We start from the raw sequence: 25,748 nt of genomic DNA on the forward strand, positions 1-25,748 counted from the left end.
GTGATTTGTACAAAGTTAAAAGTTGTTTGGAGTTAAAGTAGCACCTTAAGCAAAAAAGAAAACCTAATTTTTTGGAGCAAAGGAGGCATTATTTATAATATGTTTGTGCCAAGAAAGAGAGAGTTGAGGTTAATGTTATCCCAAGAAGATAGATCTCATCATGCTTAGGAATTTGGGCATTGTCAAAAGTGGGGAAGGAACCTTGAGTCTGTGTGGCCAATTTCTTTTCATACTCAAACTTAGCTTTCCTTACAATAGTGGTAACTTTTCTGGCCTGCACTTTATATATTTCATAGCCCTCTCTTATTTTCACGATATTCTTCTTCATCTTCTTCTTATGGATGTCTTGCTTAATTGGATTATATATATATATATCCATTTCACTATCACCCTATTTGTTCTTCAAATTTTAATGGCATATTCATATACTGCCTAATTTAAGCACCTTTTCATAGCTTTCCATATGTTGCTGATATTCTTTTTCATAAACTGATACAATGCTTCCAAAGATAGTATTCTCCTGAGTTTGTCATAATTTACATCTTTGTAGTTCAGAATGCAGTCCGTCCTAATTGGAACATACATATAGTTGGCTACTTCTCGGGTCATCATTATGGTATGATCACTGTCACCAACTAGTGGCAAAACAGTCAGATCCTTAACTGTGATCCCCCTTTTGATGCTATCATCAAATCTAACACACTCTGGCCCCAAGTTGCTTCTTTCACACACTGCTTGAGAAAGTTGTCTTGCAACAACAACAACAACAACTAAATTCTCCTTCATTCTTATCATGAGTTTTCTCTGATACCAAATCAGTTTTTGGATAATTTAAATCATTTATAATAATTACTCATTTAGTACCCATGGTGATGCATTTCTTCATCTCCAGCAGCTGAGCTCCCAAGTCCATAGTAACATCTCACACCATATATTTCATCCTAAAAGAACTCCAGTTAGAGTAGAAACTCTAACTGGACTTAAATTATCTGATATCATTGGTATTACCCCCCCCACCCCAGTGTTTCTCCTATCTCTTCTCTCGTTCCTAAAACTACTGTTCTCTTTGCACGTGATTGTGGTTACTACATCTGACTCTGAGAGAGCCAGATTTCACTAATGCCAACAATTTTAGGAACAAGATATTCACCAAAGCAACAAACTCAGTCACTTTGTTTTTAATGCACCTGGCATTTGCATATAGACAGCTCACCTCTTTGTTTTTTCATATACACCAAATTCTCTTTTAAATGTTTTTTGATTACTTATACTGTAATCTTATTTTTCTTATATACACAAATAAACGTTTATCCTTTACGAAATTTTCTTCCCTTTTATTCTAAGCAGTCTTATTGGCCTCCCTACAGTTTAATCACACAACATTCTGATAGAGTTCATCCGATAAGCATTAACAAAATTTATATTTTTACTGTGCCAGCTGATACCTAGGATAGACGGGACTCTTACCCAGGGTGGCTCTCTCAGAATGATACATGATGATTAAACTGAAATAAACTTTATACCTCCATTCACTTATCTCTTTCTTACAGTCGTGGCTCGCTTTAGTCATTCATACACTTGGGTTTATCCCCCTAAGTTCGTTATTATTTTATGAGCGGCTGTTTGAATTCATACGACAAAACAGGTCAGGCAGGTACTTGAAAGAAATAATTTAATAAGCTCAAGGAATTATACAAGTATACAATATAAACATAATCAAGAGTATTCTCAAGTAAAGACATAGGCTCAAACTAATTACACTAAACACACAAACAAACTTGCATAGACCACTAATATAAGCATTTTCAACATTAATTCTTAGGCACTTGTTATTCCTTCTTCACACACGTGGTCATTAGTTAACTTACTTTATACACTACTATTAGCTCATATAGAGATACACTCGGCCTCATAGGGCAAAAAAATCTTAAAAAAATGGGCCTCAGCCAAGTCATAGACAATTCTTATAGTTCCATAAAATTAGTCCATCTTATATATTCTCATAGGGGATCACACTCTTCTATGACTGTAAATCACAATCAAAAGTCTACCTTACCGTCTCTGATTTGATGCTTTGTCTCTTTTCCTGCCTTGTCTGGTCATCAAGGCCTTCTAGCTTAGCTTCCTATTTGGTTGTCTTCGATTGGACTACACGAATGGAATCTCAGCGGAAAAGATGGGAGGTGGCACGGGAACATCGCCTGAAATGGACGGCATATGTTTGGTTCCTCCGTCCCATGACAAAACACAGCTATCCTAGTCCAAGGATATAGCTTGGCCCATTCCAAATGCTGCGACAGATGAACCAATGCCTTCCACGGCCAGCCAGGGACTTCTCCGACGACGAACTCGACCTATGTCCGAGAGAGGTCAGGAACCAGGAACCCAAAAAAAAAAGCCTCGAATGGGGGTCTGCATGGCCTTTTTGTTATCTTTTCTCCTCTCGGTATTTCTCGGCCATCGCGATGCCTGCCAACACGGTCACGTGTATTTACATCATTCTATTCAGCTCCATCTATTTTGTCGCACGTGCACTTGTTTTTCTCTTCCTGGAAAGCACTTTAATTTCTCTTTCCAGTAACTTCCTTCCCTCCTTTTGCATGCATAACACAGGACGGTTAAAGGTGACCCTTGAACTCTGGCTCACAGGCTTAGCTACTTTAGTACAAGAAACGGGGTTCTTAAGTAGATTTAACACCTTACATTGATTTCTACATCTGGCCCACACGTATTACATATTATATTTTACAAGCATTTTATACAGTTCTATACAATTCCTTATTCTTTAATTGATTTGCATTCACAAAGTTATCTTTTTATTCTATTGCCAACATTCCACATTCTCTGCCTAAGTTGAATTAAAGTTGTGACCTGAATATTTTATGTTAAAACATTTCTTAACTTATTCAGGGTACATGGCAGGAATTTGATGATGATGATATATTCAATCAGTAAAAACCAATACAGTAAAACAATAAAATAAGTAAAAACCACAATAATATTGCAAAAATACACTAATTAATCTAAATGAAATGCTTAATAAATACAAAAAAGAATACAAAATTTCAGGAGTTTCTAATTATATTCTGGTTATGGAATGTAAATAGTAAACAAATTTTAAATACAAAACTGCTTACCACATAAAACTCAATCAGTAGTTTTGTTCCTTATGGAATATTATAATATTTTTATATATTTTATCAGTTGCGCAATTAAGGATTCAAATATGAAACATAAAATACAAGCACTGCTGTTAAACAGTGGTCAGCATGGTTGGCTGAGTGATTGACCTACTCGCTCTACAATCAGCCTACAGATTCGAATCTTCTACAGCAGCGTTTCTCAACCTTTCTAAGCTCAAGGACCAGTAAAATGCCTAAAACAATTCTACAGACCATTAAGTTATGTGATTTTTTTTAAAAAAAACCTCTGTAAGGATTACCAATATTTGGGAAAAACTGTGCCATTTATAACATAATAAATCTAAAAGCATGTTTTGAATACATATGGAAACGTAAATAAATTGGAAGTAAATGAATAAAAGTGTATCATCATTGAAAAGTTTTAATTTTTATTAAACAAGTAAATAATATGATGTAATTATTCTATTACTTACTTACTTTTAATGAGATGGTTGAGCTTCTCAGCTCTTGCAGAGTTGTTGGATATCTGGCTCAATATTGGTCAATTCAGTCAAAGATTGGCACACACTCTAAGACGATTTCTGTATTTTGTTTTTATTTGAAGGAGCGATGAAAATCCTTTCTCACAAAGATAGGTTGCAGAAAACTGCGTGACCATTTTCAATGCTTCTGATAATTCGGGAAATTCACTTCTCAGTGAAGGCGAGATCCAGAATTGAGCCAAACCAAGATCAAGGAATTGCATTTTAAGTCTACTGTCACTTGACAGTAGACTTAAAATGTACTTTTAAGTCTAACTTAACTGTACTTTAACTGTACTTTTTTCAATAATGAAAGGTTGTACTCATGACTGTAAGCCTGAAATGGATCGCTCACCCACGGAAATTTCTTATAAAAGTTATTCTGAAAATATGTTTAAAAATTCTGTTTCAGAGTTTTGAGCTGGTCACAAACTCTTTCCAGAAACTCAGAATCAACAAAAATATCATTTTTCACTAATAAGGATTTCAATGTTGGAAAAGGTGCAAATTGTCTGTCTTTTGCATAACTAATCCATAACACCAGTTTTTTTCTCAAATGCCTTTATTTTGTCGTAGGCATCGAGAACAGTTGAAAAATTTCCCTGAAGGGAGAGATTTAGTTCATTTAATTTCGAAAAAATGTCTGCAAGATAGGATGGTGTTGATAACCATTCTTCGTCAACAAGGAGTCATGCAAAATCAGAATTGCATTCATTTACAAACAATAAAACTTCGTGCCTTAATTGAAATAACCTTGTTAGTACTTTGCCCTTGGAAAGCTAGCGAATTTCAGAATGAAGCAAACATTGTTATATATTCACTGCCCATTTCATTGCAGAGTACTGAAATAACCTGTTATTTAATGATCAAGTCTTAATAAAAATTAACTAGCTTTACAGCGTTGTATAGCACAGTTTTAAATTCTGGTGGCATTCCTTTGGAGGTTAACGCTTCCCTATGTATGAAACAATGTACCCAATTCATATCCGGAGCTACTTCCTTGACCTTAGAAACAACCCCACTTTGCCTGCCTGTAAGGGTGTGAGCTCCATCCAAACAGAAGGCCATACATTTTTTCCACTGGATCCCTTTGCGTATTATGGAATTATTGAGTGTGTGAAATATTTCTTCTCCAGTTGTTTGGGATGACAAAGTTCTACAAAACAGAATATTGTCATGAATGTTGTTATCATGCGCATATTTTATGTAGCATATTAACTGCGCATCATTTGTAACATCAGTAGTCTCGTCTATTTGTAACGTATAATAAGGGCTTTTCTTAACTCTTCCGATTAACTGAGATTCTATGTCATCTCAATTATCATTAATTCTGGCATATCATTAATTCTGCGACCGACAGTGTCATTTGAAACAGAATTCAAATCAATATCTTTTAGTAACTTCTTGCCAAACATAGTTTTTATCACTTCTTTTATAGCTGGAAGTAGTAAATTTTCCCAATAAAATGAAGTTTCCCTGTTTTCTCTATGCACAAACTTAAGAGATAGGATGCTTCCAGTGCCTTTAATCGAACCCATGGCTGAAACTATATCTTTCCCATGATTTATTGTCACTCAAGGAAAAAAGAGCAGATGGAGTATCCAGAAAAATGGTCTACCTCAGGGAAGTGTGCTATCTCCCCTCCTCTTCAATATATATATATATACACACACACACACACACACACACTAATGACCAACCTATAAATCCACGGTCAAGAACCTTCTTATATGCAGATAACTGAGCAATAGCTTATCAAGCAAAATCCTTTGATGACATTGAGAAGCAGCTCACACAAGAGCTAGAAACCCATATAGTTTACTATAAGGAAAACCAACTCAAACCAAATCCCAGTAAAACTCAAATGTGTCTTTTCCATCTCAATAATAGGGTGGCGAGGAGAGAGTTGAATATAGAATGGAATGGTGTGAAACTGGTCAATTATTCAAATCCAAGGTGTTACACTAGATAGGACCCTAAATTATAAGCGACACATAGAGAAGATAGCAACTAAAACTCAAACACGTAATAATATTCTGCGCCAATTAACATAATCTCGGTGGGGTGCAAATCCACAAGTACTGCACACCTCTGCACTGGCACTCTACTTTTTTGACAGCCGAGTATGCTAGCCTTGTTTTGGAAAGCTCATCATATGTCGAAATTATTGATAAGGTTCTTAATGAAACATGTTAGCGCATTACAGCTGCCTTAAGCCTACAAAAATCGACCAGCTATACGTACTGTCTAGTTTTGCACCTTCTCACATCAGAGAACTACATGGAGTAGATATGAGCAGAAACAACAACTAAATGATGAATGGCATCCTTTCGGGATGCTTAAGGGTCAAAGCTGTATAACTGAGAGGAAATCTCCACATAGACTTTAAAGGAATGCGGAGAACCGACCAGGGCTTCTGACCTAATGTCCAATCCTCACCTTCTCGTGGTGCACCCTGTTGGATATCTACCTGGATACTGAAAGAACGAGGATGGGCTGGCAATTTGGGATTTAACCGAACAAATTATATTCTTATTGGCTTAAACCAATATACAAAATGATGGTACAACATGACAAAATTTCATGCCGGCTGGGGCATCACCCGGTTACACAAGGCCCACGTTGTTTTCGCCAGGGAACCTGTGGTGAACAGCAAAAAGTCAGCTACTGGAACAAATCTGAAAACAAACCCCAACTCAACATCACCAGAGTTATAAAGATTGGTACTATCAACATAAGAAGCTTGAATGGCAAAGAAATGGAGCTAGCTAAGGAATTATATAAGTACCAGATTGACATAATAGGGGTGACTGAAACAAAAAAGACCAAAACTGTTGAGATCTTTCTGAGCAATAAATACAAAATGTTATATTCAGGCAATAACAATTAAGGAAAAGCAGAAGTAGCCATATTATTCAACACAAAATACGAGGCTGATCTTCTTGAATGGCAGGCAATCTCAAGTAGAGAGATGTGGGCAAATATCAGAATGGGGAATTGGACAATGAGACTTATTTGTGCCTGTGGTCCCACAGAAGGTTATACTAAGTTAGAAGTGGAGGAATTTTTTTTGAGGCTTTAGAAAAAGCAACTCACACAATGAAAAAGGAAAAGTTGGTCCTTGTTGGGGATCTAAATAGCAGAGTAGAAAATGATTGTCAGACATAAAAATATTTTGGGAAAATTTGGAGAAAAGAGCAAAGCTAAAACCAATGGCAAATACCTGTTGGATTTCTGCTCAGGACATGGACTGGTTATTACTAATACCATGTTCTAACATAAAAATGTGCACAAATTCACATGGAGAGAAGAGGCAAGGAATAAGAAAAGTCTCATTGACTCTGTTATTGTTGATAGTAATATTTTCTCCCTGGTGCAGGACACCAGAGTGTACAGAGGATTTGAAATTGGAAGTGATCACTATTTAGTCTTGAGCAGGATAAAAATGAATTTCATATTGAAAAGAATAACGTAAGAAAGTTTTAAAGCAAATAAAAGTTCTATTTTAATTCTTTTTGAGTGTTGTAAAAAACCATTAAGCCTCCAACATGATGTCCTCACAGCACTTAAGCCTCTACACACGAAAGCAAATACAAGTTGAGCAACTCTCTAGTGTGAACTGTAGACTAAAATACACAAATCTTATTGAAGAAAAAATGAAAGAGTTTGAGAACAGGAACCAAACCTTGGAGATTCAGTTGCAAGCCTTGAAGAAAACCCTGATTGATTCAGCCAGAGAGGCATGTGGGGAGGTTGTCTGCAAGGATAGAAAAATCAGAACTCCATGGTGGACACAGGAAGTTAAAGAGGCAGAGAAGGAAAAGAAGAAAGCATATCAAAAGTTCCTGGCAAATAAGTCAACTTGTGCTCTTAGAGAACACAGACAAATGTAAGAAAGCTAAACACTGTGTGAAACTAGCTAAACAAAAGTCATGGGAGGACTTTGGCAAGAATATAGAAAATAAATATCAAGACAGTGGCAAAATAATGTGGAGGTTGTTGAAGAAGCTTAGAAATCGAGATAAGAGTGTTGTAAAAGGCATTAGATATGATAAAGGTGACATGAAAACAGGAGAAAAAGATATCCTTGAAGTGTGGTGTAACTACTTCAAAAAATTGCTAAATGAAGCAAGCAGTGATAGCACAGTGGTAAAAAACTCAACAGACACACAGTCAGGAATACATGCCCATACTTGAAGTAGAAAAAGCCATCAAAGGCTTGAAAAGTGGAAAGGCAGGGAGCAGATGATATTTGACCAGAAATACTGAAGTGTGGTGGTATAAAGGTCTTACAGTGGCTGCACTGCATAGTTCAAAAAGCCTGGCCAGAGCGGCAAATTCGCGATGATTGTGGTAGAGCTAGTATAGTACCCATATATAAAAAGAGAAATAAAACTGAATGTGAGAATTATGGAAGTATTTCCCTATTGAGTGTTCCTGGTAAGATTTATGCAAATATACTTGAGAAACAGTTGAGAAGAATTGTGGAAGAAAAGCTTGGTGAAAAACAAGCTGGATTCAGGCCAAATAGAGGCTGTCAGGATCAGATTTTCACTTTACGACAAATAGTTGAGAAATCATGTCAATATAACAAAGATCTGTATTTAAGTTTTGTATTCTGGAAATGACATATGACATGGTGACAAAAAAGAAGCTATTCAATACTCTATAGTTATATGATGTCAATGGGGCATTATATCAAGCAATTTATTTGAGTTGTAAGTGCAGTTAGAATTGAAGGAAGTACAGGAAGATGGTTTAATGTTAAATCTGGTGTGAGACAAGGATGTACATTATCCTCTCTGTTATTCATTATCTGTATGGATCACATTAGGAAGGAAAGTGGTATTAAACATGATATCAAAATTGGAGATGTTAATGTCAGCTCTATGTAGCTTTATGTGGGAGATGTTATACTTCTAAATAAATCCGCTACAAGTTTGCAAGATTCTTTGACTAAATTGAATAACTGTTGTAATATGTATGGTATGAAGGTCAGCAATAAAAAGACAAAGACATTAAAATAGGTAGAATCGTTGAAAATATCAACTGCGTTATGAACAGAGAACCTGTGGAATGAGTAAAACATTTAAGCTCCTTAGGCATGATTTTTAGTGAAGATGGTAAATTAAATATGGAAATAGATAACAGAATCATCAATGCTGGTATGGCAGGAAGTCAATTGAATCAATTCATTTGGAATAAGAGAGAAATTAGTCGGAACACTAAATTAGTTGTATTCAAGACAGTGTTCAAACTAGTTTTAATTTATGGATCTGAGAGCTGGGTCAGAAGTAAAACACTTGACCAAAGACTAGAGACCGCAGATATGAGAGTCCTGAGAAAGATTAGAAGTGTGAACATGATGGCATCAATGGTAATATCATATAAAAAACGAGGATATTAGGAAAGAACTTGACATTGTCAGCATTCAGGAATCGTTAGCAGAGCTAATCTCAGGTAGTATGGTCACTTGAACAGAATGGGCGAGGAAAGATTAGCAAAACAAGTGTTGTCTGCAGGTTGGCAGGAAAACAACCCATAGGAAGACCAATGTATAGGTGGATTGATACGGTACAAAGTGCCTTAGATGATAGAAATATAAGATCTGATAATGTTGGAGTCTTGACAAGTAACAGACAGACTGATTTGGAAGAAAATTGTAGATAGGAAGTTAGTAATGATGTAAATTTTTCATGTAGTACTATCATATCCTGTACATACCTGTCATGAATTTCATGATGATGATGATGGCATCCTTTGTAGTACATAAGAGTCTAAGATCAAGGAAAAGTTTTATTCACTCAGTGGAACCGTTGATTGATGTGACAGGAACAATCTCCAGAGGCTCTGAACTTAAACGAATCTCTTCCTTCCGGCTTACATCTTGACTGGCAAAGATGGAAGACATTGAATAGACTTTGTTCCTTAATGGGCAAATCAAAGTAGAATATGGCCAGTTGGGGTTACACAGACAATGACAGCTGTTCATGTGGTGAAAAACAAACCATGGATCATCTTCTGAAATGCTGCTTAATAGACATTAATAATATACGCCCTCTGTGCAAAAAGAAACCGAACTTTTCGAACATAGAAGAAACTAATGGCGCCACCTGTTGTCGAAAGCATCATCAGAAACCTTCATCAGTGTTGTGTGAACTGTTTATGATATTTGTTTCATTAGAAGCCAAGTTATAGTGCCAAGAGTGGCAGTGTGTTTTGACGAATGGTCGTTCGTCACGATATTCATGCTGTACGTGACAAATTCTCGCTGTTAATCACTTCAAAACTTCGAGAAAAACTCACCATTAAACGTTTGGCCATGCGGAATAAATTCTTTGTGGATAATGCCCTTGGATTCAGAAACAAATCAGCATTGTCTTTACTTTTGACTTCTCCAAGCAACTTTTTTTCGGATGCTCTTCTTCTGGTGGTCTTTACTCAGCACTTTGGTGCTTGAAACGATCGTCACCGGTAATGATCATTTCAAGGAGGTTTGGTTCCTTATGAGCAGTTTTAATGAGGTCCTTGCAGTGTTCAATTCGATACTTTTTTTGGTCATCTGTCAACTTATGGGGAACAAATCACAAATTCAATTTATGCAGACCCAAATTCTCAGTCAAAATGTTGTGCACAGTTGATTTTGGAATCCCCAGTTCATCTTCGATTTCAACTAAAGAAAACCCAAAATCGCCCGAAATTTCACGGGCGATTTCGGGTTTTCTTTGGTGAAATCACACACTTTTGGATGTTAACTTTGCTCAGTCCAGTTTTTGGACGGCTTTTCATCCTCAAGTATGCATCCTCAAGCGTCTCACGACCACTTTGAAATTGCTTAAACCACTCGTAAACTTGAGTACAGGATAAGCATTCATCACCATATGCTTTCTGAAGCAGTCGATGCGTTTCGGTAAAACTTTTATCAAGTTTAACACAAAAGTCAATTGCAGCTCTCATTTTGAAACTCTTTTTCTGACCTTTCATCAAAACACGCTGTCATCCTTGGCACTATAACTCAGCTTCAAATGAAATGAATGTCATAAACAGTCGACACAACACTAATGAAGATTGCCGCTTTCAACAACAAAAAGATACAACAAGTGGCGCCACTAGTTTCTTCAATTTTTGAAAAGTTCGCTTTCTTTTTGGACAGAGGATGTATGTACCCGAGAAGATTTAATGCAATGTAATGAAACAGCTTTAATGCAATGTAATGAAACAGCTTTAAAGTATATTAGTCACTGGATGAGTGAAATTTGATATTTTATGTTTTTGCTTAATATTTCATGAAGTGTGCATTTTTGTCTTTTAATCTATGCTTTTAATGTCTATTTCTTTAAATGTATGCTTTTAATCATTTATATATATGTCCTTACATTTTCTGTAGTTCACACACGAAACAAATAAATAAATTGTCACTAAGTGTCACTTAAAAATTCAATTAGCTTATTTTTCACATCACAATGTTTAGTTTCTAACTGTTGTCAGAGTTTTATGCAGGTTTCATGCACTCGTTCGACAACACTTCATAACACTTTAAAGCATAAAAAAAATCACGTACAAAAATTATTTAATAGTATAATTTTCGCCTGTGTGTCACAGGTATCTTCAGTACATTAAGCTCAAATTAAACAATAACTGACAATTTCAAAAAGCACCAGCTAAGTAGCTGGTGTAAGATAACTAAAAAGGTCAATAAATTTCCTAAATGAATTTTTTTTTTTTTTAATTTTTTTTTTTATTTTAGGAAATTTATTGACCTTTTTAGTTATCTTACACCAACTACTTAGGTGGCGCTTTTTTGGAATTGTCAGTTATTGTTTAATTTGAGCTTAATGTACTGAAGATACCTGTGACACACAGGCAAAAATTATACTATTAAATAATCTTTGTACGTGAGTTTTTTCCGTTATTAATTTTGTATCGATATGTCTACTCACGGTATACCTCTTTTAAAATTTAAAGCACATTGAGGTTTCTGTTCACTTTCATCTCCACACCAAGTAAACCCAAATTCCAAATATGAACTGTTATGTTTCCTATTGTATTTTTTCTTCGAACTGCTTGTTTCTTCTACTTTAATAGTATCAGATTTATTCGCTCTTACAACGTTTATCACAATTAGGGTTAGTATCACTTGCTTTACTTTTCAGACCTACTTCTAAGCCACTTTTCCATTAATAAAAAACATTTCCAAAAAATATATATAAATACTGGGGTTAACTCACGACACACTTTGTTCAAGTATCACTTAGCACTTCTGAAGATATACTGAGCTTTGATTGAAGGAGGAAACCTTCAATAATAAAAATCAACAAACAACAAGCAATTGGTGGAAATGTGAATAACACTTGTTTACTTCAAATCTGACAAAACAGTAAGGGAAGGTGGAAGCAATAAAACCATATTGTTGTTCACTTCACCCCTCTTTTATTAAATTATTGTAGGTGCAGAATGTTCATTCTGAACATTCTGCTGCTATTTGTTGGGTTTTTTTTAAGTATCCATTTTATTTCAATAATTTTTACTTATCAATTTTAATTTGTTTTGTTTGGATAATTAAAAATATATATTTATTTATTAAGTCTACCTGCGGACCGCCTGTCCCGTTGTCACGGACCATCTGTAATCCGCAGACCACAGGTTGATAAACACTGCTCTATGGATATGGATGATTGAGATTGTCTTTAGGTAGTGGGTAAATTTCATCATTCATTGTGAGACCACTTCCTTGCTTATTGGAGGTGTTAAATAACTTGAGAAAGTTTCTTGTTTTTTTGTCTCTAGCACAGCTTCTAGACTGTAAAAAAATAAATAATTTAAATAAAATGATTCAAAAAATCCTTATCCTTCCCATATTATTAATTTACTATAGGTTTGCAACAATTTGTGGGTGACAGATGCATTAAAAAAATAAAAATAATTGGAATTCTTAATTCACCCATTTATTTGGCTATCTAAAGTTCATTCAGCATAGTGCCAACAATTTAAATGTCTGATAATTTAAACAAAGTAAAGCAAGTGATGCGAACCCTAATTGTGATACATGTTGTAAGAGCGAATAAATCTGATACTATTAAAGTAGAAGAAACAAGCAGTTCGAAGAAAAAATACAATAGGAAACATAACAGTTCATATTTGGAATTTGGGTTTACTTGGTGTGGAGATGAAAGTGAACAGAAACCTCAATGTGCTTTAAAGTTTTAAAAGAGGTATACCGTGAGTAGACATATTGATACAAAATTAATAACGGAAAAAACTTCTGTACAACAACAACAACAACAACACTGTGATCACTGTTGAACTAGGCCATTAAACAATCAATTTCAGTTTCTTATATGTTAGACTACTAGTAAAAATGTTACAACTTATTGTGAAGCCAAAACCAGATCTCAGATATTGGCACTATCTCAAGCTTGTTCTTTGAAACCTAGTGCATGCTAGAATCACTGAAGATAATAATTATATTTTCTCAAACTTGTTTTGTCACAATGAATATGCTATGTCCGTTACTGATGTAGTTCAGAAAATAATGTATATACATTAATCATGCCCAAGAAAAATAACTGTGTGATCAAAAATTAAAGCTAGAAAACAGGGAAGAGCTCTCCACTTAGCATATAATGAATATGAGGAAGCAATCTGGGACCACTGATTCAACATCCAGTCCTGATCTTTCTGTAGTGTAACCAGGTATCCAAGATGGATTTGAATGAATAATGATGATGATGGGTTGTCAGTGTGAGAATGATGATATTTGTTATATAGAAAAGACAAACTGCTTGGGTGGACATGGCTTGATAAGTTCTTACATGCAAATCTGCATGTCAGAACTTATTAAAGATGTTGAGAAGAAAAGAAACTAAGTCATGCCTTACTTCTCACACACACACACACATGAAGATTCATCATTCACTGTGGCAACAAACTGAGATAGCATGCAGTAGCTGCATCAGGAAGCTCAAAGAGTCTTCTGAAATGTTATGCATCCCTATTCAAGGTCTTGTACTGAACCATTCCTGATATTCTTTTGTTAAACAACTAAACAATATTGAATTAGGATGTGATGGAAATTATACATTTCATTTTAATAGTACCACATGCAAATAATAGAGTATTTACAAATATTTGCTAAATTATCCAAAATTTATGTTATTTTACTGTTCTGTTTTTTAAATATTGCCAGTTTTCTGTCATTATAATATCATAGTTGTATACTTTTCCTCCTGAGGAAGTGTGCTTTAAGGAATGCAAAACTATAGCTATAATACATGAGAAAAAGTTTTTTTCTTTATTCTGGAACACTTTCCAAAGTGTTCCAGAATAAAGATATATTAAACTTTCAATGCAAATATTTCCATTGAAGGTTTGAGATTGAAGAACTAAAGAAATCAGAGTCATTGTTGAGCAGTTGACTTAAGCATGAAACATGGTAAGGAAATGAATCAGGGATTCCTTTCCTACTCTTCTGGGAAATGTTCTGAGGAAAATAATTTGGAGAAAAGCATAGCTAAAAATAATGATACACATTCACATCATCTACTAGTTTAGTTTTTACTAATTTTTTTCTTATTTCATTTAAATTTATTCATCTGACTTTCCACAATACTAGCCTTACTTATTCTGCTGTTTTCTTGTTTAGTTTTCCATTTTCACTAAAAAGTTGTGTGCCTAAACAGCTAAAATATGTAATCTGTTTTGCAGGTTCACTAATATTTTCTCTCTCTCTCTGTCTCTCCATCACAGTCCCTGTATTGCTGATTTTCATACCAAGTCTGTCACAGCAGTCATTTAATTTGGCTAAATATATGCCTGGAAAACTTATAGCATATTTATTTAAGATGATAATGTTATCTACATAAAATAAAAACCTAAGCTAAATATATCCTATTTAGTTATCAGGTTTAATGTCACTTCCCTTAATGTGGTCTCTCTCTCTCTATATATATATATATACAGGGTGTTCGGGATAAATTTGACATATTTATAATTAATTATATTTTTCCGTAAGTTACATGTATTAACACACACTTCTCTTCATTTAAAAGTTTGGACCCTTCTTCATTCATATACAAGATGTCAGAAAGGATGGATAGCTGGAACCCACCTGAATCATGGAAGAGAATAACTTGTATCATGATGATTCGTGCCCGCCATCAAAATAAGGATATTACGACTGCTGCCCAATGCTCCCTGAATACAGTAAAAACAATCAGGCATGAACTAGAGACTTGCAATGGTGACTACGAGGATGTAGCAAGAAGAAAGATCCCTAGCAGACGATCTGATTGCGTTCGTACAGCAGAATTCCTCGCAAATCTGCAGGAACAGGTGTTGAAGAACCCTGGCATTGGAATTCGGGCTTTGTTCGTGGAGTTGCTAACTGTAGTCAAGCCCTGGATAACAAGGGTAGCCAATGGTAGGCCGTATGTATGGCAGCAGGATTCGTCCCCTTGCCACACCTCTGGGAAAAGTCAAAAATGGTTGTCTGAAAATTTCTACGACTTCACCAGTCCAAATGTTTGGCCTCCAAACTCCCCAGACCTTAACCCCATGGATTATTTTGTATGGGGCGCAGTTGAAAAAGACACCAATCGCACTTCCAGTAATACAAAAGCCCAGTTAATGGATAAAATTAAAACAGTTTTTGCGGCCCTTCCCAGGGAGACTGTAGCATCAGCTTGTTCGAGGTTCCGAAGCAGAATTGAAGCTGTGATCGATGCTAATGGTGGTTATTTTGAGTAAATCTTGTTGATAGTATTGTAATTAACTCTGCCTGTAATGTTTTTTTGTCAATTCATTAAATTTAATAGATACAAAGAAGATTTTCTTTTTCCTTACGAAACTGTCAAATTTATCCCGAACACCCTGTATATATACAGGGTGTTCGGGATAAATTTGACATATTTATAATTAATTATATTTTTCCGTAAGTTACATGTATTAACACACACTTCTCTTCATTTAAAAGGTTGGACCCTTCTTCATTCATATACAAGATGTCAGAAAGGATGGATAGCTGGAACCCACCTGAATCATGGAAGAGAATAACTTGTATCATGATGATTCGTGCCGGCCATCAAAATAAGGATATTTCGACTGCTGCCCAATGCTCCCTGAATACAGTAAAAACAATCAGGCATGAACTAGAGACTTGCAATGGTGACTACGAGGATGTAGCAAGAAGAAAGATCCCTAGCAGACGATCTGATTGCGTTCGTACAGCAGAATTCCTCTGAAGGCAATGTGATGCCTCCGCATTTTTTCCAAGAGGGCCTCAGGTTGACTTCAGATGGCTACGTGGAGTTGCTAAACACTGTAGTCAAGCCCTGGATAACAAGGGTAGCCAATGGTAGGCCGTATGTATGGCAGCAGGATTCGGCCCCTTGCCACACCTCTGGGAAAAGTCAAAAATAGTTGTCTGAAAATTTCTACGACTTCACCAGTCCAAATGTTTGGCCTCCAAACTCCCCAGACCTTAACCCCATGGATTATTTTGTATAGGGCGCAGTTGAAAAAGACACCAATCGCACTTCCAGTAATACAAAAGCCCAGTTAATGGATAAAATTAAAATAGTTTTTGCGGCCCTTCCCAGGGAGACTGTAGCATCAGCTTGTTCGAGGTTCCGAAGCAGGATTGAAGCTGTGATCGATGCTAATGGTGGTTATTTTGAGTAAATCTTGTTGATAGTATTGTAATTAACTCTGCCTGTAATGTTTTTTGTCAATTCATTAAATTTAATAGATACAAAGAAGATTTTCTTTTTCCTTACGAAACTGTCAAATTTATCCCGAACACCCTGTATATATATATATATATACACACACATACATACAGTTGACTCTCACTATAGTGGTGCCTATAGTGAGATATTTCTGCCACATTGCAGAAATAGTTTGTTATATCAAATTGTTTGCTATGGTGAATTTTCTTTAAATAGCCAAGCCTTTGAGGTTGAGACTTTTCTGAATTTGTCATAATGATGTTTGGTATAGCAAGAGTGAACTGTAAATAGTTATTAGAGAGATTGAAAAGCAGCAAAATACAAGTGGGTCAGATGCATGATCCTGACTGTGATGGTGGACACAGGCTTGAAGCTCAGAAGGTATGTTGCACTGTGCATCTTTGATAAGGAGCATACTGATAACACTGGACAACAAAATTTTACAAAAGTCATGCCCCCTCAGATTAATTTAGTAATTTCTTATAGATTTCTAGGTGCTGAATATGACAATGAAAATGTAAAATATAGCTACTCAGGATCATCGCTAGTGAGAGTTCAATAGTAGTCAGCCAACATGGAAGTGGACCACTTTCACTGGTATTGTTTCTCTATCGTTGCAATTTCCTGATGGCAACATTCATTATGCTGCAGTTGTTGGGGAAGAAATCCAAGTGTATTTTTAAGGACATATTGCAGCCAAGTTTGTGATACAGAGATAACAAGTCCTCAACCAGTTCATTATAGTTTTCTGCCCTGACATTTCTGAGGAAGTTAGTTGACACCAGACGAAATGCATCCCAAGCATTTTTCCCATCACCCTGTAGCAGGTTGTTGAACATCTCGCCGATGAAGAGCTCTCAGATATGAGGACCCATAAAAACTTCCTCTTTAATTTTTGCTTCACTGAGTTGAGGGAATTTATCAGCCAATTACTTGAAAGCTGATCCATGGCTTTTGTGAAGTTTTTTTACCAGACTGAGTTTGATGTGTAGGGGTGGTAGCAGAATTTCTTCTCTTCAATCTTCAGAGATTTCCTCGTAAGCCAGTATCTCTTCACATAGTGCAAAGTACTTGCTCAGCTGTCTCATTCACACAAAAAACAGCAGTACTTCATATATCCCAGCTGCAGATCCATCAACACAGACAGTATCTTCAAGTCATTACAGAGATGCCAGCCATACTTACTGTATTGAAGACAGTCCAACAGCTGTTTCAAGTTGGTATAGGTTTCTTTCATGTAGACAGCACGTCCAACTGGAACTGATGGAAGCTGGTTTCCATTATGCAGCAACACTGCCTTTAGACTCAATTTCAATGATTCCATGAATAGTTGCCATTTATGCAGGTCATGTTTGATTTGAAGGACATTCATCAGGCCATCTACGTCGTAGCACAAGGTCATCTTCCTTTCAGAAGTAAGGCTCAAACTGTTCTTGGCGAATGTGAAATGAAGTCACTCGGACATTTTCTTTGACAAGATTCCATTGTAGAAATCTTGATCCCAATAACTCTGCTTTGGCCTTGGACTTCTTCTCCAGATCACGAATAAGATCATTCAGTTCTTGTGTGAGAATGTGTGGTGCAGATGATGGATCTTCACCACATATGGATCATCATTAGATGCCAAAAGCTCAGGAGAACTTAATATTGGTTCTCCTCTGTCCTCATCGTCCTCTGAATCGATGGAAAATTTTTTCAGAGGTTTGGGAATGGGAAGTCCTTCACCATCTGAAACTGATCAGAGAGCAGAATTTAATATCTGCGCTCCGATCTTCAGAGAGATAAAAAGAATACTATTGTCCACTTATTTTTCCTTGTGATGCCTCTTGAAACAGGTGGTACCATGCAGAAGTAGTAGCATTTACATTGTCATTTTCAAGTCATGTGCTTGACTCCCTCCAAACCATAGGAACAGAAAATGACATCGACACTTTACTGCCTTTCAACCACTTTGGAAGATTACACGTATACCGCTGCATATGTGTGGGGCCCAGGCCTTGTCCTGGTACCTAATCTTACATTTGAAATACAGCTGATACGCCTTTTTCGCTAACAGAGTGATGACCTTTATCTGACTTGCAGATGGCACTTCCCCGCAAATGTAACAAAATTATTTGCACTATTAACACAAGTATGAGGCTTTACTACTGCTGGATTTACACTGCAGGGATTATTTGTGTAGTATCAGAATACTACACAAATATATCATAATGTGTAGTATAGATTTGTGTAGATTTATTTGTCCCTTATTTTTTAAGCCATCTGCTGCTATTTCATCATATCTTGTAACCAGATTTATTGGCTTACACATTGCTAGCCTCCTCTCTCTTGCTTTCTTTCTTCTTCTATTTTTGAGCTACATGATGTAGGTGCATCCTCTTGTATTAATAATTTTGTTCAGGACAAGAAACATTTGCAGTGTCCTCTTTTTTTAATAGCATATTTTTTTAACAGTACTAAAAACTTAAAATATATATTTACAAGTTATCTTTGATCTTGTCTCCTATCCAAAAGTTCAGATGCATTACTTGTATAAATATGAATAATCATCTTATCCACTTCTTCCCCCCATCTCCCCCCAAAAAAGGATTAAAAAAAGTTCAATATCCTTCCTTATATAGCTTCTCCTCTATAAATCTTTCAATATTAAAATAAAATAAAAAAATTCTTCTCGGTAGGTCATCTTTTCATCAAATGCAGAACTTATCAGTTCTGGTTTTTACTCAGAAATGCATTATGCTCATAATGTTATAATACACTCTCTTCTATTCCATACCAAGAACACAGCCTGTGAAGTAAGTACAGAAAGTCATAAAAGATTTCCCCACAGTATTTTTCTAGTGTTTTTACACCATATTGAAGGATGCAAGAGTGGATCTGTTAAATCGTGAATGGGAAACTTTATTCACAAGAGAGTCACCCATACAGGATCTAACAAGATGTGTTTAACTGGATGAACATACCTGCCCTTTTAGCAGTCAAACTTAAATTTATCAAGAAAACAATATCATGTTGACATGAAAAGATTAAGATAAAAGACGAAGTATTAAGTCTGGTTTTAGACAATCTAAAACGATGTAATAGAAATAATATATTTTGAATATATAAACTTAATTGTTAGAATTAAAACTGTGCATGCAAGAAGGTTAACACACTGCCAACAAATGGTCAAAGGTTGCAGAAACACCACAGTTATGACGCAATGACTGAGGCTGAAGAATTCGTGGAAGATGTTCGGGGCACGCGTTCCTGAAAATACAACACTCCGTAAGGTGGCAGAATGACGTCACCTAGTCAGAACAAATGGGGGGGGGGCTCCTGTGTGTGAGATTCGAAATCGAAAAGAGGGCGCTGAGAAATGAAATAAATACAGCAGCTCAGGTCTAAATACCCCCCCCCCCCCCCCCCCCATTTATTTCTTCTGTTCCGGCTTTCTCATTGTGCTAAGACGCCGATGTCGAGTCTCTACGTTCCCGTAGCTGACTGGCTTAAGTCCCGGCAAGGCAATGCACCAGACAATGGCAGATCCAAATCGTGGGCCATCGGCAAGAGCAAGCCGATGTTAGATAGCAAAGACAAGTGCCAGATTCGTACTGTGCACGTGATTCCCATGTGGCAGCATGTTGTAACAACTGTGAAATTCCACTAGAAGCAACAGACGAAAAGATCTCGATGCGGACCATGCAGTGTAGATAAGTACTGTGAACTTCTTATTACATTGTTTAGATATTTGTGAATGGAAGAAATTTAGATCCTTTCTGAAGGGAAGTGAACTTTGATGACTTAAAATAGTCGGGGACACTTGTAAATCTCGTTGGACTGTTTGTTTGAGAATCCTAGCATTGTGTGATTGCAGCAGTTATTGTAATGGAACTGATATCAGAACTTATATGATACAAGAACCTGAATAATGTTTTGTGCCAAATACGTACCAGATAATATGTGATTAATGTAGTACTTGCATGAATGATTCTTTAATGTAACAACGATTTGTATATTTAAAGTGAGAGAGTTGTGCGTGAAATTCTAAACATTTCTTTATCTTAGTATTGCCATTAACATTGTGCTTTTCTTTGTAATCTGTAGTAGTAAAATAAACATGTTTTCTAATTTATGCATATGTGTGTTCTGAGCAAGTTGACTGACTTCACCACTCATAAAATATCAAACCTATGCATGCAGGGGATACCCAAAGAAAATTAAGAGTAAAGGGCTACAACTGCAGAGCTAAGGTATCCACAGATTTTTGATCTACTTTAATATTATTGATGACACTTATCTCTGTGAACATTCCCTAGGATAAGATATTTCTATCCCTTAGACTTAGGCTGGCGCAGCAATTAATCAAACAAATTTGCCTGAGTTCAAAAGGGGGACGTTTCACAGGATTCAAGTTAGTGGATAACCTTTGAGGCCCTATAGAGTAAAATAGATAAATTACGGAAAGTGAAGATGTAACAGATCCAAAGGTTCAGAAATCTTGTATGAAAGCATTCCGAGTTAAAATTACTTAACCATTTAATCATCAAGCATTAGTAAATGCTTTGAAGACTTTCAAAAGAATTTTTGAATTATGATGGTTTCATAACAGTTGTCTTAAATATTGATCTCCATTGGCTCAATCTTGAATCTTTATTCCACCGGATCATGGTAATCTAGTGAATTTCAGAATTACCCAAACATAGATCTGTCTTATTATTAGCTGGAAATTCATTACATTTCTCATCTGGACTTTTTTTTATAATATTTTGAACTCCACTCATGGTCAGTTTTCTTTTCTTGGGTTGACTTTTGAAACTCACCTTTCCCAGCATAAACACTTACATCCATAAGCTCCTCAGTAACCAAAAAAACTTGGGTGTCCTTTTTCATTCAAAACACTTGTCACCTGCATCAGACCAGAACACTTTATGAATCCCCAAACCACCCAATCTTAGAATACTATTCTCACAATTAGAGTTGTACACTAAAAACCTAAGAATGTTTGCTGCTGTCCAGAAAAGAATAAATACCTTAATGAATAATCCTGCTCTCTCTCTCTCTCACAGCCATTCTTCCATTTTGAAATAATCAGAATTAAAAATTTAACTGTCTATTATCTGCCTAGACCATGTGCTGCTTAGACAAATAAAATTCCTTATTCATTGGTTAGAATTTTTTAAGGCATTTAAAAACCTATTGTAAGTTCACTTTTTATTACAGTATATATATATATATATATATATATACACACATACACACACATGCGTGGGTGATCTGAAAAGTTCTCGGCCTAGCAACGAAAAACGAATTCATAATTTCAAAGTATTTTTATTTTTCAACATAATCTCCCTTAAGACTAATACATTTATTCCAGCAATGCTCCAGCACCATTATCCTGTGCCTGTAGTGGTTCTCAGTAAGATCTGCGAAATACCCCTCTACAGCTGCAATCACCTCTTGATTCGAAGAAAAATGCTATCAGCGAGAAAGAGTTTTAGTTTTGGGAAGAGATAGAAGTCAGAAGGGTCCAAATCTGGGTAATAGGGTGGATGTTCCAACAATTCATAGTGCAGATCCCTTAATTTTCCCATTGCCAAAACACCTTTGTGGGCAGATGCTCCTGATAAAGGATAATTTTTTCCTTCTGCATACCGGGTCTTTTCTCATGAATTTTTTTCGTACAGTCTGGTTAAAAGATCGGAATAATAGTCCCCAGTTATTGTTTAACCCTTTTCAAGATAGATAATAAACAAAATGCCTTTAGCATCCCAAAACACCGATGCTATGACTTCTTTGGCATTGAACAACCGACTTCTCTCCCCTGTTTTGACTGCATTTTGGATTTTGGTGTGTACTGGTGAATCCAAGTCTCATCCATACTAATAAATCAATGCATCAAATCAGTTTTATTCTTGTTCAAACACTCCAAGCGCTGTTCAGAGATTTTCATGTGAATGTGTTTTTGATCTACTGTGAGCAAGAGCGGCACCCATCTTGCACAAAGCTTTTTCATTTGCAATTCTTCATGCGGAATATATCCTACACGTTTTTTTGAAATGCCTTTAGTCTAAGCAATTTCATGCACTTTGACTTGCCAGTCATCCAATACCATATCGTGCATTGATTAATGAGTTCTGGTGTTGTTACACTTTTTGGATGTCCTTCACATGGATCATCTTCAAGGCTGATAAGTCTGCATTTAAACTCGGTAGACCATTTCTTAATTGTTGAAAATGAAGGAGAAGAGTGCCCATAAACTTTTATGAACTTCGAGTGAATTTCTTTTGACATTAAACTAAACCTTCTTTTACAAAGAATTTTATAACTATATGATACTCAATTTTATCCATTTCAAGGGATACAGAAAACACTTTTGCTTCAGACAGCTGTATAAAACAAACTACTTGATAAAATGACTTGCAATTTCAGATTGATGCTTATGACAGATGTACCAACTTAGGGGGAAAAAAATCTTGCTGATAGTGTTGCTATTTATGGTTGAGGCCGAGAACTTTTCAGACCACTAACGTATGTATGAGGGGGAGGGGGGGTCTGGAAAGTTCTGATAAACACCTAGAACAAAAATGATATTTTTGAAAATATCATTTTTGTTCAAGAAAAGAAAAAAGAACAAATTATTACGATTTGATGAAACATGGAAGGTTAAAGGGTTTTTAACCTCCATGTTTCATGAAAGTTTCAGTTGCTTTAATATAATTTTTGTTCTAGGTGTTTATCAGAATTTTCCAGAACCCCTTTGTGTGTGTGTGTGTGTGTGTGCGTGTGTGTGTGTGTGTGTGTGTGTGTGTGTGTGTGTGTGTAGCCAGCCTGGTTAACTGAGTGGCTAGCATATCCACTCTCTATCCAAAAGGCTGCAAGTTTGAATTCTGCCATGGGCATGGATATTTGTGATTGTCTTTGAAAATACCAGTGGTGGTGGTGGGTGGTAGATGGCTTTGATGTAGATGATTGGTGGTATGTTGTATTTGCTGGATTAAGTGGCGGTTACAGAGAGTTGTGGAGTAGGTGCTCTCGAGTCTTTGGACTCCCTGGAGGTGTTGCATAATAATAATAATATATACATACATACTGTGTATATATAGAGAGAAAATAAATGATGAAACTTATATTTAAATTTTCATGAAGTACTAAACTATTAAGTATTGTTCTGTAATTCTCATTATGGCATTATTTCATGAATGGAGCATGAGGTAATGCAGTATGTCCAGCTGAGTATTAAATTAGAAAAGAGCTTGGTGAATTAAGCAACATTAATTAGTTATCTGTTTTAAAGACTATTTCTAAAAGGCCTTTGAATTTAATTCTACTGATATTTTATCTGAAAAAATTATGTACTCTTTTGTTATTATTATTACTTTTTCTTGTTCGCTTTCATCACAACTTATGTGTGTGGGTATGTGCGCTGTATTTATAGGAGCCTATTTCATATTGCACAAAAGTCAGCAGGGAGAAGAAAGTGATAATATTTTAATGAAATTTCACTTAAAACTTTTTAAAGATTGCAGCCTCTTTTTGTTAAGCAAGGAATGCTTGTCTGTGTCAATTAATTTTAAATGTATTCCAAAGAATATGCACATATCTATTATAATGAATATATGCATCATTTTGTTTGGTAGCTGGCATTTTTCCTATTCCCGATTATTTGAATAAGAGCGTTGTCAGTCTTCTAGTGCACATGTTACAAGTTGATCCAATGAAAAGAGCCACAATGGAAGATATCAAGTAAGTATACCGAAGTTACATAAAATATTCTGAAGTTAACTCTTAATTAAGCATACATATTTTTGTAATTTAGTAAGGGTATAGTATATTATTATTGTCTTGCTTCTGCATCATCCCAAAACCCACACGTTCAGATTTTGAGAATGCACACAATCTGAGTTTGGGTTTCCAGGCAACTTAATTGCTTGGTAGGAGAATCCTTCCCACATTCGTATGGGATTGGCTAATCTCCTTCCTTTGAAAAATAATTTATAAAGATTCGTCACATGACTAGATTTGAGCCTAGATCTTTTGTAACAAGGGTACTGATCATGATTGTGCAACAAAATGGGCCTTAAATATCTTGTACCTCATACAAATATATAGAGGCTAATGGTTTCATATCAATTGCCTTAGTATCCCATGATGCAAGGTACATATCCTTATGGACACATAATGCTATGCACTATGGGAAGGGCCACTAACCAGACCAGTTTCGACTCTTGTTGAGGTCTCATCAGTAGGAGCCAGACCCAGAAGTGATACCAAGTTTGAAGTAATGTAGAAGTCATATTTCCATATACAAGTTTTCAAAAGGTACCACACCTTATGACTGTATGCCTTTTTATTCCTGATTTAAATCTCTTCGAATATCAGCAATATACAAATGAAACTAAAGATCTAAAACAAATATGTGCTGTATTGTTTACAACCTTCCTCTCCTGGGATATTTTTTCCCCATACATAACTTATCTAATACTTAACAGACAGCCGTTCCCCTTTCAACTTGCTAATCTGTTATCTATCCTCATTTTTCCCAATTTAAATAACTTGTCATGTAGGAAAAAAATTGCATAAAAGGCCACCTTTTCTTCTTTTTTCTTTTTTTTGTCCCTTTTACATCTTCCATCACTGCTAATCACACTTCCTAGATATTTAAATGTCTTTACTTGATTCAGTTTTTTTCCATTTATTCTGATATCCATATTTGCCTCTTTCCTTGCTATTTTCATTACCTTTGTTTTTCTTATGTTAATTTTCATTCCATAATTGATACAGGATTCCAGTAATCTGTTCAACAGATGTTGTAGTTCTGTTTCAGTATTTGATAATAATGCCTTGTCATCTGCATATCTTATTGCAAAAATCTGTCTACCTCCAATCTTTATTCCTTCTTCCGAATTCTCCAGTGCCTCTTTTAACATTGCTTCGGAATACATGTTAAACAAAATTGGTGACAGAGAACAGTCTTGTCTTACTCCTCGTCCAATGATACCTGGTTCTGTTGTACCATATATGTCTCTCACCATGGCAATTTGACCCATATATAGTGAAATAATTAGCCTTCTGTATTTCCAATCTATACCAATCTTTTCCATTACTTCTGCCATGTTATCCCATTTTACAAAGTCAAAAGCTTTTTCAAAATCTATATAACAGATATTAACTTCTTTATTCACTTACTATTCTTAACAGTCCAATCACATCTCTTGTTCCTAGCCCTTCCTGAAACCAAACTGATCTTCTCCAAGGAATTCTTCCATCTTAGATGCAATTCTTCATGTTAAAATTCTCATAAATATTTTTGATGTATGGGAAATGAGGCAAGTACAGGAAGATGGTTTAATGTTAAATCTGGTGTGAGACAAGGATGT

At 35.7% G+C, this 25,748-nt stretch overlaps 1 protein-coding gene across 1 annotated transcript in view; it reads left to right on the forward strand.

The window, feature by feature from the left end:
- AMPKalpha (AMP-activated protein kinase alpha subunit) overlaps positions 1-25,748 on the forward strand; it is a 265,316-nt gene that overhangs the window by 84,028 nt on the left and 155,540 nt on the right. Inside the window, exon 8 of the mRNA XM_090414193.1 lies at positions 24,009-24,114. Within this exon, the coding sequence (XP_090270319.1) occupies positions 24,009-24,114 (106 nt within the window). The remainder of the gene's footprint in view (positions 1-24,008; positions 24,115-25,748) is intronic.

Source organism: Typopeltis vanoorti, chromosome 24 (assembly GCF_054136105.1).
Source record: "Typopeltis vanoorti isolate ZY-2024b chromosome 24, IOZ_Tvanoo_1.0, whole genome shotgun sequence".
In the NCBI taxonomy this organism is placed as follows: Eukaryota; Metazoa; Arthropoda; class Arachnida; order Uropygi; family Thelyphonidae; genus Typopeltis; species Typopeltis vanoorti.